At 45.2% G+C, this 16,055-nt stretch overlaps 1 protein-coding gene across 1 annotated transcript in view; it reads left to right on the forward strand.

Moving 5' to 3' along the window:
* The window catches only part of Fam124a (family with sequence similarity 124 member A), a 52,846-nt gene that overhangs the window by 27,435 nt on the left and 9,356 nt on the right, over positions 1 to 16,055 (forward strand). The window contains exon 3 of the mRNA XM_028758752.1: positions 3,480 to 4,213. Within this exon, the coding sequence (XP_028614585.1) occupies positions 3,480 to 4,213 (734 nt within the window). The remainder of the gene's footprint in view (positions 1 to 3,479; positions 4,214 to 16,055) is intronic.

Raw genomic sequence — 16,055 nt, forward strand, 5'->3', positions numbered from 1 at the left:
TCTCCCCCCCCCGCTCCCTCCCTCCCTCCCTCTTTCTTTTTCTCTCTCTCTTCCCTCCCCCACCCCCACATGGCAGCTTTACTAACCTTGTCCCCAGAGTCTGGTGAAACTGCCCTAGAGCTGCTCACTAGAAACCTGCTTTTATACTTTTAATTCAGCTTGAATTGGGCTGGGGAGACTTGGGGTTCCGATAGCCCTTGCTCTTCTCTAGCCAAAGGGCCTTGAGCCACTCAGCATTTTAGCCACAAAATGGGAAAGATACACTCCTAGCATCTTGTTTCAAAGATTAAGTGAGATCACACAAAGGTGTTAGGATAGCAGTTTGCAAACAATAGGTACTTAATAAATGTTTGGGTTGTCTATTTTTTTTTTTTTGCTTGAGTTTATACAGAAAAAAAAAAAAAAGACTGAGCGTCTAAAGGTCAGAAAAACTGTGGGGAGCGTATGAAGCCAGGCTGGCTGCACATCCCTTCTCAGGGAAGGCCTGGCCTCACCTCTGCCTTCCTTAACATTTGAGCTGCTCCAGGAGAAACTCTAATCCTGTAACCACAGGAGCAGCCCTCCTTTTTTGGAGACTAACTGAAAGCAGCTCCTGTCTCTGTGGCAGCGTTCAGCCTCTCTGGAGGCATGGGGCAGCCATTGTGGGCTTGCTTTTGCTGTGTTGTGCCATGATGGGCCAGGTCCTCTGTGGAGTCCTTGGAAAAGATGGAAAACAGTCATGATAAAGGCAGAGCCCACCCTGACGCAGCCTCTCTGCTCCTCCAGAGAGGTCCAGGGACTTTTCATGACCATTAATTAGTTTTCTCTTCCTCCCCTCAAATACTTGGTTTCCTGCTCAGTGCTACAGAGATGCGCGTGCAACCCTAGTGCCCAACAACTGTTTTAGAGCTGTGTTCAGGGTCACTCGCAGAGAGCACCAGCAAGCACCCATATGTTCCCCAGGGCTGGGCTGGGGCAGTACTTCAGCCTCTCCTGGGTCCAGGTTCATACAACATAAAGGCTATGCAGACTCTGGCCTTGTCTTCCACATGCTTGATCTTGACTGCAATGCGTTCAGCCCAGCTCACTCTCCCAGGCCGGGCAGCCTGCCCTTTGCAGAGCTGTAAACACTCCACTATCCAGGCAGGCTTCAGCCTTTGTTCCTGCTCTCTGAGAAACCTTTATGTGGCTGCAGGGGGTGGCATGAGGCTGAGGGCCTGACAACTCTAGGAGCCTTTGGGAAATTTAGCTCTCACCCCCTGACTTCTTCAAACCCAGGCTCTCCTTTCTACCTATGGGTTTTCTTGACATTTCTTCTCTGTTTTTATTTCCTGGGTACCTACCAGACCATAGCAAAATGTAAAGACTTAGGCATGAGCCTAGAGGGAGGTGGCTTCTGGTATGCTTGTCCTCAGAAGGAACCTGGAACCAGAGGAAAGAAATGCAGATAAGTATCTGAGATGCAAAGCTGGTGGTTAGGAAGGAGCCACGGAGAGGAGGAGGAGATGGAGTCAGCATGGCCAGACATGCGCTAAGCATACTGCTAATATGTAGGCATATCAGAGAGGAGATTCAGAGGCTCACAGGTCTCTATGCCAGAGTCTCTGCCGCTGCCTCTACCTCTCTGCCTCTGCAAAGTGCCTCTGCCTCTGCCTGTCTGCCTCTCTGCCTGTCTGCCTCTGCCTCTCTGCCTTCCTGTCTATCTACCACTGAACAGATTTCAGTGTCTTGATTTTCTTCTTTTTAAAATTCAGGTCGTGATCTCAGCCACTTCAAAGGTTGAACTCAGACTAAATGAATTTGTGTACTCAAGTCTTTACAAAAGAACTCCCATTAGTTCTCTCACTCCTGGCCTCTGGCTATGTGTGCAATCTGTGAGGGGTCTGGATCTTAAAGAGGCCACCTCATTTCTCTGACAAGTTCTTTACCCAGCATTCCTTCTGCTTCATCTACTCCTGTTTTCCTGACAGAAGCCATCTGTAATGCCTTGACCAAACTTTGTCATTGTCTTGTCCAAAACCAAGTCCTTTTGCATTTGGGTTGAAAATTGACTGGTGTTTAGCAAAGTTATGTGCCTCTGGAGTTAAGAGTTCAAGACATCCTGGGAGAGAGAAGCTACATTCCAGTAGCCGGGGAACCTTCTTTTGAAGAGCTGCGGCTAGGGGAGGGGACAGCTTCCACTTCAGCTGCACTGCTGCTGGGGTAATGCCAAGGTGTAAGGAAATGTTAGGAAGCCAGGCAGGCAGAAAGGGTGAGCCCCCAAATGGCCAGAATAACCATGTGACTGCTCTCTAAGCCAATCATGATGGATTTTCAGAATTCAAATCTGGATGGAAAGCCACACATCACATAACCACACAAGTGCAAGACATTATCTAAATTTCCACACAAATCTGCCTACCCCACCCATCCCGCTCATATTTGGTAAAGGTAAAAGCTGCCGCACCTGACGAGCTGAGTCTGACTCCTGGGACCCATATACTAGAAGGAGAGAACCGGTCACCTCTCGCACAAATAAATAAACTTTAAGAAGATGTCCCAGTGTTTATACTTTTTATAGGTAGCCCTAACTTCTTGTTAACCCCCATCTCAAGATGTAATTCTGTTTCATTCATTCTAGACACACACTACATTGGGTTTACAATTTTATATCTGCGTCCCCCGCCTAAATCATGAAAGTCTCACCTGTGGCTATGGTTATGTAAATAGATACAGTCTGTGGTGACACGGGCTGTACACCATATAACTCCAAGAGAGCACTGTTCATTCGGAGTCTTCCTAGACAGACTCCCCAGCAATTTATACATGTCGACTGCTCATCCCGTGAGTGAATGGGAAGGGTCACAGTGAACACAACTCTTCTCCGGTCGGATGACAGAGTTGAGATGAAAAGTTCAGGCAAGCTTTGACCTAACATTAGTAAAGCTCTCCTTCAGCTGGCATATATGTAAAGGGGCTCATGAGCCCACTGGGGCTTCTGAGTCAAGAGACATGACTTTCCTTATTTAGAAGAAACTGTGTAATCTAATGGACAACCAAGGTTTTCCTAACACCACTCTCCAACACAGAAAGTAACAGCCCCACCCCCACCCCCTTTCCTCTCTAAAACTTGAAATCACAATCTCTGGGAGATCAAAGATCCCATTCAGTTAGAATTTGGCTTCTCTTCCTGCCACAGCAATATATATCATTACTGTTTCTCTTAGTAGAATAATTATCACTTCATCCACTCACTCATCTATTCACTGACTCATTCACATATCCATCCACTCACCCACCATCCATGCATCCACTTCCCACCCACCCATCCACTCATACACCCATTTATCCACATAGTCATCCGTCCATCCACTCAACCATTGGCCCACCTGTCCATCCATCTATTCACCCACCCATCTGTCCATCCATCCATCCATCCATCCATCCATCCATCCATCCATCCATCCGTCTACCCAAGCACCCATCTCTTCATCCATTCATTCATTCCTGTGTGCTCCCAGGTGAGCTTTCTGTGGAGGAGGCACAGGACCCTTTCCTGGTGAGCATCCACATCATCGCAGACCCAGGGGAGTCACAGCCACTGCAGGAGGCCATCGACAAGGTTTTGGCGTGGGTTCACCCTGATCTCCCACTGTTTCGCGTGTCTGAGCGGCGCACAATCAGGAGAAGGCGGAAGTCTCCCAAGGGTGCACAGCCGGCGCTGGCGGTGGTGCTGTTCCTGCAGGAGGAGTATGGAGAGGAGCAGATTTTACAAGTGCACAGGGTGCTGCAGCAGCCACCCTGGCGCCACCACCACACAGAGCGAGTGCATGGCCGCTTCATACCCTACCTGCCTTGCAGTCAGGACTTCTTCACTCTGGCTCCCGGGACCCCACTGTGGGCAATCAGGCCGGTGCACTATGGCAAGGAAATCGTGCGTTTCACCATCTACTGTCGCCATAACAGCTACGCTGACAGCCTCCGCTTCTATGAGCTGATCTTGCGCCGGAACCCCAGCCAACGAAAAGCAGACTTCTGCATATTTCCCATCTTCTCCAATCTGGATGTGGACATCCAGTTCTCCCTGAAAAGACTACCCTGCGACCAGAAGCCAGTGCCCACCGACTCCTCCGTGCTGGAGTTCCGAGTGAAGGACATCGGGCAACTGGTACCTCTCCTTCCCAACCCCTGCAGCCCCATCAGCGAGGGGCGTTGGCAGACTGAGGACCACGATGGCAACAAGATCCTTCTGCAGGTACAGAGGTCGTCTGGCATCTGTCTGTCTGTTTGTCTGCGAGTCTGTTGTGCTGGAAAGCCGTGTAGAAGTTGCACAGCCAATTTAGGGCAAAGAATAGCACAGTGGCTTTGTGCATCCTAGACAAATAGGGTATCCCACACCCCTCTGATCCAGAGCAGGGGTGTAAAGATTTCAATGCCTCTAGATCTTTTAACATCCCTGCAGTGGTGCAGGTCTCCATAGATGGCGTGAGCAGTTCTTCCAGGTGTCGTCCTAGGTTGAGCACTCCCTAACACTCTTGGCTCTCTTGGGCACACAGGCATCTCACCTAGGGAACTCACCGATAAAGAGCCCTTAATTTGATCTTCCACACACCCAGGAGGTTTCTCAAGTGAATTCTCCACTTCTACAAGAGAAGCCCAGGGGGGTGAAAATTGTGCCAAGTCTATAAACAGGATTATGGACTTCTTTCCACCACCCCTTCCCCTTCTGCTTTCTACACTTGCTACCTGTCACAGGAGGTTGTTAGGATCAATACTCTATTAGGTAACCCCAGGGTCACCTTGAGATGACTGCTGTTTATAGGACCTCCTTGATTTTCAGACTTCCTTTTGAAGAAACCAGGGAATGTGGCTCTGTTATTAAATAAACTAAACCCTAGCCTTTGGTCTCTAATCTTCTTTGAAATATGAGAAAATCAATTCTGCATCTGAACACTGACAAATTTGTATGCAAAGTATAACAGTCACAGCAGTAAAAGTTAAGGAAATGCAGAGACTCCTGTGTGTACTGGAGGCCGAGGTAGAGGTGATGATTGTCATGAATTGTCGTGATCCTTCTAATAGCACAAAGGAAAGAAGAGTGTAGAAGGCTCGACCTGGGCCCTGACTCACAGGAAACTCTGAGAGGAGATGTGAAAGGTGAGCCACACATTTCGGTGACTATAAAGTCGACATGGGTGTGGGCTTCTGAAGATGAATTGTTGAAAGAGAAAGAAAAAAGATTCTCATCTTGGGACTAAGGAATGTAGAGCTTCTCACTAAGTCAGTTTAGTAACACCATGTTAAATACCGCAGGCAGGGGTAGCAAATAGCACCTCCCGGTTTTAGAGAATGGTCACTGCTCAGCTACAGAGAATAGCCTCCGCTCTAACAAGGGCCACGCACCTGGCCATCCCTTTACGTTACTTTCCAGAGTAAAAAATTTTATTTCAGTCTTTAACAAAACTAAGATATTCAGGTCACAAGGGGGAAGGGCACAGAGGAAAATCCTTTTTATTTTATGGACTTTTTTTTGCTTTGCTGTTGTTGTTATGTTACCAAGTATTCCTACATTCCTCACTTTTCTCATTGCTGGGAGACACAGCTAAGTTAAAGAAGGAAGAACTTACTTGGGCTTGCAGTGTGAGAGTACACACAGCCCATTGTGTCAGGGAGGGCTTAACTCCAGGAAGCTTGAAGCTGTGGCCAGAGGCTCAGGCTGCCTACTGTCAATTCAGCAGGTCAGGAAGAGCCTAGAAAGGACTGTACCCCTCTTTTTATTAGCATGGGACCCCAGCACAGACACATGGTGCCATTCACATTCCCAGTGGGTCTTCCCTCCTTCGGCAAGCCTCTTGGGAAAGATTCTCACAGACACCTCCACAGGCCTGACGAGGCACGTCTTAATGCAATCAAGTTGACAGTCAAAATTAGCCATTACAGTTCTCTAAAACTCTTCAAATATACTTTTTAAGATAGAGATTTTGACCAGCGGATGTAGTTATACGCTGTAGAGAACCTTGACTGCCTCGTCCTTCAGCTGCCTTGTTCAGACTGAGATCAGTTAGCTTGCCCCTCCTCTACCTTGTCCAGACTCTGAGTCAGAGCATCTTCCTCCTCTTCCAGGGGAGAGGGATCATTTGCTTTTTGTTTTTAATCTATAAACACTCAGCCCCTCCCTGAGCTCTATGTTGCTCAAGAAGGGAAGGTATGTAGTTACAACAAGGTTCAGAATGGCTATGGTATCTTCTTGTTTGCATGCTTATAAGTAGATACCACATTTTTTAAAAAATGACTGATAAATATACATACTTAGCAAGGATGTTATACATAATAGCAACTCGATACAGAAGAATTTGAAGTAAAGAGTAATGTTTACGTGGGTACAAGCCTTTGCTGCTTCTCCGAAGGACCCAAGTGTGGTTCACAGCATCCATGTTGGGTGGTTCACAACCACTTGTTAGTCCAGCTCCTGTGAATCCCTCACCTAATCTCTCAGGGGACCCTCACACTTGTCACCTGACCCATGACAGACATACACGTAAACATAAGTAAAAATGCATCTTTCTAAGACGCAAAAAGCAAAGCACCCTGACACAAAGAGTTACTACCTGTCAAAATGCGCTTCAGGGAAGAGTCCTGAAAATGTCTTCCCTGAGAAACACAGTCACACACACAGTAGCTGCTTATGTCACTTCAGCCTAGACACTGACGAGACACTCAATCCCAGAGTACTAATCCAGCCACAACACCGACAGCTGTCCTCACAGCATCACTTGTTTCACACACTGCTGGAATCTTTAGATCATAAGTGAAATATATCATGCCTAACTTTAGCCAGATTCAGACAGTCTATAGGGTGTCTTCTCCATGCCAGGCACTGTGACCTCTGAATGTAGCCAGACAGAAGTCACTGCTTTGGCGAGATTAACTTCTGCAGGGGAGGCAGATAACAAAAAAGATGTAATAAAAATTATAGAGTTTGTTAGGCGGTACAGGGTTGGGGGGGGGATTCCACCTAGCTTCTAAAACTTCCATTGTGAATTTGATTCTACTCATAAAAGCAGTGTTTATGAATCTGACAGCGTCTGAGAGTTTTCAGGTAGCTCTAGCCAAGCAAGAACTGTCCTTGTATATGCTAAGGCATGCACCAAAAACTCTGGAAATGTGGATAAACTTCCTTTGGGACAAAATGATCATGTTCATTTTTCACATTTACTTTTCTGCCTTTGGATAATATATATTTTAGTCTTTTGAAAATTCCAAGATTCAGGCCCTTTTTGTCTGAACCTGGTGCATTGCTCAGCTGAAGTCTTCATTGTGAGAATTATGAGTGAGAGTTACAGATGTCTGTACCTGCTTCGAGCACTGCAATGGAGGATAACTTCCTGAAAAGCAAAGAAAACACCTAGGGCCGCAAGGCCAGGCTGCACCTTAGTCACCGTCTGGTGCCGCCTGTTTCCTGTAGCTTTCTAAAGCACTAGGTTGCACAGGTTTCTTGCTCTATAAATTCCATGTAAATAAGATGGCTTTCAAGGTTCTCCTTCTCTGAATGGGCGGCATTTGTGTAAATGAAATATAATCTAGTTGTCTATGGGAAACTGCTTCTGTTGAAGCATTCAAGTGTGGGGTGAGGATAAGGGAGAAGCTTCCCATTCTGTGACAGGTACTGCTCAGTTCTATAGTTTGCCAAGACGTATCCTCCCCAAGAAATCCTTGGCTGAAAGTTGCTCTACCCCGTGCACAGCTACAGCGGATTACCATGTTGGACTGACCCAGGCTAGACTCCTTAACGGTAGCTGATGCTCTATGTTGGGTGGAGGGCTGACCCAGTGTGGCTCCCCTGGCTGTACTTGATGCACTGTGTTGGGCTGACCCAGTGCGGCATTCCTGGATGTGGCTGATGTACTCAGCTTGTCTGTGCACCTTTCGTCACATAGACATTAGGAACTAGAATTTGGAAACAAAAGCTGCTCTCCTTTCTGGTGGCTGAAAACTCCATATGCAAAACTTGGGATCAGACAGCAGCTGTATTTTCCACAAGGGAGGGAAAACTGCCCCACTTTGAGTGGGACAGGTCAGGCTCTCACCTGCAGAGAGGACACGAGAGAATTGTAAGATGATGTCTCACACAGACCAGTAGCCACGGGACCAGCAGCTTGTCTGCAATCTCACAGCTGTAGGAATCTCCTCGGTGTATTAGCTACTTTTGTCAAGACTGTGACAAAATTCCTGACAATCTAGCCAGGAGAGCTCTTAGGTTAGACATCAATAAAAGCAAATATTTCTGTTGACCTGGCCCTCCTCGGCCATGTATGCTGACCTCCACTCACACCTGACTTTGTAAAGTTTAAAGATATTAGAGGACAACTCTTCAAAATCAAGTGTGTTTTTAAAAATATTTAAAATTTTTATTTACTTTTATTTTGTGTATTTTAGTATTTATCCACATGTATGTCTGTGCACCTCATGTCTGAGTGCCCAAGGAAACCGGGGAAGGGCACCAGCTCTCCTGACGGTAGAGTTACAGCTAATTTCGAGCTGCCATGTGGGTACTGGGACTCGAATCAGGGTCCTGGAAAAGCTCTCAGTGCTCTAAACTACTGAGCTATATCTCTAGCCCCATGAAGTGTTCTGACTCTTTAAAAAAATTATTCATGTATATGAGTACTCTATTTACATGTATGCCTCCATGACAGAAGAGGGCATCAGATCCTACTATATATGATCATGAGCCACCATGTGGTTGCTCGGAATTGAACTCAGGACCTCTGGAAGAGCAGCCAATACTCTTAACCACTGAGCCATCTCTCCAGCCCCAGTGTTCTGCCTATCATAGAATTCTAAAAGAAAAATACTCTCTTGTCAATGCCCATTCCCAATGTGTGACTCAATAGACACTAAAAGTCATCTAGTAGACAAATCTATATCAGTCATAAGGAGTACAGGTACCCTGAGTGCAGCCAGTTGACAATGAACTCAACAATTCTCCAGTTCAATGTGAGACCCTGGGTTGTTTTAGAGAGAAACAGTGTGTGTGTGTGTGTGTGTTATATTATATTTATATATGTGTGTGTGCACATCTGTTTATGCATGTACATATGTAAACATATATGTGTGTGTGTGTGTGTGTGTGTGTGTGTGTGTGTATTATACTGGTAAATTGCCATGCGTTGTTTGAATTTACTTAAAAACTGACAGCAGAAATGAGATTTGGCCCTCCATCTCAGACCCTAGCATGTTTGCCTCAGAGTGTCCTCCCAAGCTGCCATCACTAGTCCTGCTGACCCCTTACTCCATGACAGGGATAAAGGAGAATAACCAAACAGCCCGAGAATGAACACAGTGTGCCCTGAGAGCACCTAAGGGAGAGAGTATTTCCAATAGAGATTATCATTATTTACCTCATAGTATGGAGATATCTACAGCAAAAAAGCAACTAATGGGATGCTGAGTGAGGCATGGGAGAGAGGACCCTCTTCCTAAAACAAATATCTCTACATAACTCCACACCACAGTTTTCACAGGACTTCCTTGATTGAGTTCTTCCGGGTGTTACAAGCATCAATTTAATAATTTGTGTTATGTGTTTGCTGGTTCTATCTGCTACTTAGACTCACTCCAAAATTCAAACCACAGTTTTGCTAAATGACTTTATATGCTATATAAAGTTATGAAGACCATAGAGCTTACCTTGCAACCTTCACAGCCTTATAGTCTAATAGCATGTACACAGATAATATTAATCTATCACATTATCCTATGTGTCTAGTTTGGCTCCACTTCCTTTAACTGAGGCGGTATTGCATAGCACTGTCCTCTAAGCCACACTGCCATCTTCAGCTGTGCCTGATTGCAGGTCACCATAGCTGTGCTTTTTGACTATTGACACTCCTTCATAAAATGGTAGACTGGGCAGGGTCATTAGACCACCACCTCAGAATCCAGCCACTCCTCCTAGACAGGGGTAGGTAATTCTGCCCTAATTATGCATAGCCTTGTGGTTTGGGGGACCAGCTAGAGTATATAAGCTAGGAAGTGAGAAAAACCTGTGTCCATGAGAAGAACCATCCTTCGTGCTGGGCAAAGACTTTCTAGTGCAAATGCTTAGGAAGGTCCCTCATACTTTTCCAATAATTTCTCACCCATGTTCTAGAAGTAAGCCCATTACATTTGCTGGTTCCCCAGGGTGAAACCAAGCTCTTGCTTGTCACTGGGACTTCATGAGGAGAATATAGACAATACCTAATTTCCTCCACTCCCCAGAGAAAGAAAAAAAGTTTATATCAGACACTAAATTCGTTAATGTCACTGTGTCTCATGCTATTGAGGAAAAAAAACAGTAAGTAAATGATTTTAGTAAAGATGGGTTTGTATATGAAGCAAACACAGACAAAAACAGAGGTCTGAGTAAGTTATTTAAAATTTGTAAAGAATGAGAATTGGATATGATAATATGATATTAAAAACTCTAAGGTCAAAGACCAATACATTGATGTGAAACCAGAGGAGTTATTGACTGGTTCTTATTAAATAAAAATGTATGCTTAATCAAATTTAGTTGACAATGTTTTGTTTCTCCCAAGCTTTATGTAAATATTGCACAGAAGTTACAGTACCAGATTGGAATTAATAATCTTCTGTGTATTCCATATCCATGGCTGGAGGCTATACTGATGTGTCGGAGGAATTAAAAAAGGAAGAAGTCAGTGAGGTCCCAGGGGACTACAGGATGTCTCAAACATTCTATGTCTGTGGCAAGGCCCATATGCTCTCAATGTTCAAGAAGGACATAGGGACCTCACCTAGTGATTCTAACCAGTGTCAAGTCTACAGGAAGCAGACCAACCCAGAAAAATTTCCCCAATGATTCTATGGTGGTTTGAATATGCTTGGCCCAGGGAGTGTCACTATTTGGAGGTTTGGCCCTGTTGAAGCGGGTGTTGCCTTCTTGGAGGAAGTATGTCACTGTGGGCATGGGCTTTAAGACCTTTGCCCTAGCTGCCTTCAGAACAAGAAGTAGAACTGTCCAGCCCCATGTCTGGCTGGACTCTGCCATGCTCCCACCTTGATGATAATAGACTAAACATTTGAACCTGTAAGCCAGCCTCAATTAAATGTTGTCCTTTATAAGAGTTGCCTTGGTCATGGAGTCTGTTCACAGCAGTAAACTCTAGCTAAGACAGCTTCCAAGTGAAACCATGGTCAAGCAAGGCTGCTACCTTAACTTCAAATGAAGCAAACAACAGCAAAAGGGAGTTTGGAGGAACCAAAGGTCACTCCCAAATCCAAGTGACCCCTGAGGAACAGATCCTCAACTGGCCTTAGCAGAAAAAAAAATGGCTACCCAGGAGTACATACCTTTAATCCCAGCACTCAGGGGCAAAGGCAGGTGGATCTCGTTGAGTTCAAGGCCAGCATGATCTATATAGAGTTCCAGAACAGCCAGGGGACATAGAACTTGTCTCACAAAACCAACAGAACAAAGCTAGTTAATGGCCACCTACATGATCTTAAACCTCCAGCATAAAAATATAACCAAAGACTAAAATGATTAGTGTGTTTTTTAACAATCCAATGGATTGTACTCCCCAAATATTATCCGTCAGTCTCTATAAGATATCATTTACACACCTATGTCGTACTAATGATTTGTCTTCTTGATAAGAAAAACGCTGCGTGGAGCTGAGCTCAGTTCAACACTGCAATGCCTACGTGCAGCCAAGAGAGATAACCCACTGTTGTTCTTAACCAAAGACCAAATGATGATTAAGTGTCTTCTCTCTTCCTCTCTAGAGACCATCAGGGAGGGACATCACAGTGTGGTTCTAGCTATCCTAACATCTATCAAAGTGACTAAAGACAGATTCTGGGTTCGTCACCATTAACTCCAGCCTTGGAGGCCAAGAATGAGGAGGCAAGTAGACGGATGCTCTTGGAGCCATCAGGAGAGGCTAATGGACTTTGATTTAGACACAGCCCTGTTCTGGCTTTTTGTCAATTTGACAGAAGCTGAAGTTCTCTAAAAAGAGGGGTCCTCCTTTTAGATTAAGATGATGTCCCCATAAAGGTAGCCTGTAGGCAAGACTGTGGGGCATTTCCTTAATTAATGATTGACTTGGAAGAGCTCAGTCTATGGTGAGCAATGCTATCCCTGGGCAGGTGGTCCTGGTGTGTATAAGAAAGCAAACAGAGCAAGCCAGTAAGCAGCATCCCTCCAGGGCCTCTGCTATCGGTTTCTGCCTCCATATTCCTGCCCTGACTTCACGTTTCTATCCTGACTTCCCTTCATGATTTACTATAAGATATAAGGTAAAATAAACCCTACACACACACACACACACACACACACACTCACACACACGGGTGCAAATAATTGAATAAATATTAATAAGACGAACAAAGAGGAAGTTTCTAGAGCTCAGTCATTGTTGAAGATGATTTTACAACTTCCCAATGTTATCAAAAGGACTCTAATCTTTCATAAGAAAGAATGGGGTCAGACCAGAATTAGCAGTCTTTTCTTTTAGACATAACCTCGTACTCCCACTGAAGCTTTGGTGTGACTGCCCTTCTCTGTGTCTGGTGGGGTAGGAGAATCCAGGCAGCTAGTCTGCTAACTCCTTTCCCCTACACCAGACATCCACCCTTGGCACAGTCGCATAGGTGGCAGGAGCAAGGTTGTGTGGCATGAACATGTAGAACCAGGACTTGAGGAGCATGTAGAACCTGGAGGTCTGTTGCCCATGAATGATGCTGTGTAGGCCCACGGAAGCCAGAGAAGGAACCTACCTCGAAAGAACCTTGCAAGGGACTTTGAGGTCTTAGTCACCGTGCTATTGCTGTCACGAGACACCATGACCAAGGCAACTCTTATTAAAAGAAATGTGTAATTGGTGCTGGCTTACAGTTTCAGAGATTTATTCCATTATCATCATGGTGGGAGCATGGCAGTAGGTATGGTGCTGGAGCAGCAGCTGAGAGCTACATTCCGATCCACAGGCTGACACACAGACACTCAGAGAGACAGAAAGAGGGAGAAATACTGAGCCAGGGGCAGGCTTCTGAGAATTCAAAACCTACTCCCAGTGACGCACTTCCTCTAACAAGGCCACACCTCCTAATCCTTCTAATTCTATCAAAGAGTTCTACTCCCTGATGATTAACCATTCAAATAAGTGAGTCTAAGGGAGCCATTCCTATTCAAACCTCCACAAAGGTGTGTTGATGCAACAACCACTTACAAGCACTATTGCTGGTTTCCGATGCTTCTCCCCCCCCACACACCTTTAGCTGCCTAGCTATATTTAGTACTTCACTTGAGTTTTTGTTAGTAGGACTGTTTGCCTACCATGTATGAGGCCCTGGGCTCCATCCTCAACATCTCCAAGAAAGACAAGTCAACTCCTAAATATATAAATACACCCAATGCAGCTATAAAATTTTAAAGGAAATTAATTCAGCCACAGAAGGCTCCTTTAAAGCAATTATTGCTACCATTTACAGATTTGTTAATAGTGTAATAAGATTTACAAATTGAACTGAAATCAACTACACAAGAAACTGATAGCTTTAGGGGCTATGGAGGTGGCTCAGAGCTCAGAGCACTTGCTGTGCTAACATAAAGACCCAAGTTTGAATCCCCAGCACTCACATAAAAAGCCAAGCATGGCTGTGTATGCTTGTAACTCCAGTGTATGCCTGTAACCCCTGTATTAGCAGAGAAAGAGCAGGTGGATTCCTAAGGGCTGCTTACCAGGCAACCTAGCACAAAGTGCAAGCTTCTGGTTATTGAAAGGCCCTGTCTCAAGGCAGTAACACAGAGGAAAATAAAGACAGACACGCAACGCCCTGCTCTAACCTCCACATTCATGCACAAACATATAGACCCTCACACAATAAAAACTGACAGATCTAATTGGCTCAGTGTCATTATCATTATTACCCAGTGGTGCTAGAGTAAACACATGGCTTCATGGCTGCCAGGTAGATGTCCTATCACTGAGCTATGTTCTTTGTCCTTAATATTCAGCTACAAAAGTAGCTCTTGGGGGCTAGCAGGACCCACATAGTAGAGGGAGACAAGTTGTCCACTATTCTCCACACATGAACAGACACATACACACCTAAATGTAATTAAAAGGAGTTTTAGATGGGCTTGAGGGTGTGGTTGTTTGTTTGGTTGTTTTTTCTGTACGTGAAAGCAGAGCAAGAACACTTGGCACTAATGACTTGAAATTAGTCTTCTGGAAAAGGAAAGATGAATTTAATTCTAGTTAGGACTGGTCCAGGTAGAGCCAAGGCTGGTCCCCAGGACCTAACTACTAAGAAGAGAGCATCACAATCAGTGAACAGTTCTGGGATTCCGTTCTAACTCATGATGTTCCTGAACATGTAAGGGTAAGATCTGCCCTAACCCCTTGAAGGTCGTCTGCAGCTTCAACATTGGCCCAGTTTCACTCAGAGATGCCAGGCCCAGATTTGTCCTTCAGCCCTCGTGTCTCCAGGAAGTACAAATGGCTGATGTCCGTGCAGACAAATGCCAACTTACCTCATGTCACATCATTGCCACAACTGAAAATGCACTCATCACTGAGGCCACGCAACGCTGCTTGTGTTCTACCTTGTCCTTGGTGAAAATTGCAGCATCCTTTCTGAACATCGAGTTCTTCCATCCCTAGGTCCTCTGTGTCTGCATCCACATCCTAAATTCTAAGCACTTCAGAGATGAGGTTTTCAAGTATTATTTGACGTTTTTATTTACAGTTTACCACCCAGGAAAGCCCACACAGATTTCTGGTCAGGAGAGCACCTTAGGGTGGACTAATAGGAGTTCCTGACATACTCCTTGGGCATCTCATATTAACACAAAAACTTTGGGGTGCTGACTCCAGTTCTGTAGAGGCATTGTTATTAGACCAAGCTTAGTAGCCAACACTATCTCCCAGTTAAGTCAGGTTTATGGGAAAGTCAGATCTGTCTTTACTCTTCAGTCTGTCCAGTAACCATAGTCATGGCTCTCTGAGGAAGGCCAGGTAGAGCTTTGGTCTAGCCCTGGCCTTTGTTCTGGAAGAGTCAGTTGATGGTAAGCAGACTTGGTATTCCTGGCCTTCACATCACAAGTGCATTCAGTGGCTCTCTGTTTTAAATGAATGAACAGATGGCATTACAAGAGCAAACCCCCAACACTATAGAAATGGCTGATGCTGATGAAGTTCAAGGCCAGCAAGCAAATCTTGTTGTAAAAACAGGTTTGTAGATAAGAACAACAAGGCAAAAAGTTGTGGTGAAGGAGATATGGCACTTAAATTCCCATTGCTGTATCCCTTTCCAGACAGATAAACTAAGACAAGTTCACTTACCTTAGCCCAAACACTTGTATGAAATGAAGGCCAGATGAACCAGCACAGAAGGCATTAGACAAGAGGGAAGTAGTGGTTTCCTATCCCTATAGCTTTTTGGGTCTCCATCTCCCAGGGACCAACTTTTGGAGCTGTCAAGTTGCAAAGGCTTTACTTCAAATAGATCAACCAAAAACGGTTCTTAAGGTTCTAAAAAGAGTCACGTGTAGTCATGGAAACACATAGTCATTCAGAACATAGTCATTCACGCAGCCATCGAAAGAGGTATGGGTCCTTGAATAAAAAAGAAAGAGCTGCAGCATGAGGGGTTGTCACCAAGGCAAAGAAGCCACTGTGTCATACCTCCTGCCCACACCCCCCACCAGAGAGGCTGTTTCTGCTGCTAGAGTTGGATACATTTTTAATGTCTCCCAGATGCACTCAGGGTTGTGAAGTGCCCGCCCATGTCATGGGATAAATTCAACTCTTATTTCTGGTCCTCTTAGCATACTTTGGTGACAACCTCCATCTTGAGACATTTTCTCCAGTATCATTTTTGGCAAAAACATGTAACCATTTGTCCAAATGGTGGTGTGGGTTGCCCAGGTTTAAGGTGATAGGGAAGGGAGGGGATTAGGAGCTGTCATCTAAGCCATGCTATAAACCTGGCCCAGGCCAGTGGAAGTTTTGAAGCCGTTTGGCAGGCCTGCATCATTGGCATTCCTTCCCTGGTGTAGTCAGATGGCTCAGTCTCCCAAT

The sequence above is a fragment of the Grammomys surdaster genome, unplaced genomic scaffold (assembly GCF_004785775.1).
Source record: "Grammomys surdaster isolate TR1022 unplaced genomic scaffold, NIH_TR_1.0 126219, whole genome shotgun sequence".
Lineage (NCBI taxonomy): Eukaryota > Metazoa > Chordata > Mammalia > Rodentia > Muridae > Grammomys > Grammomys surdaster.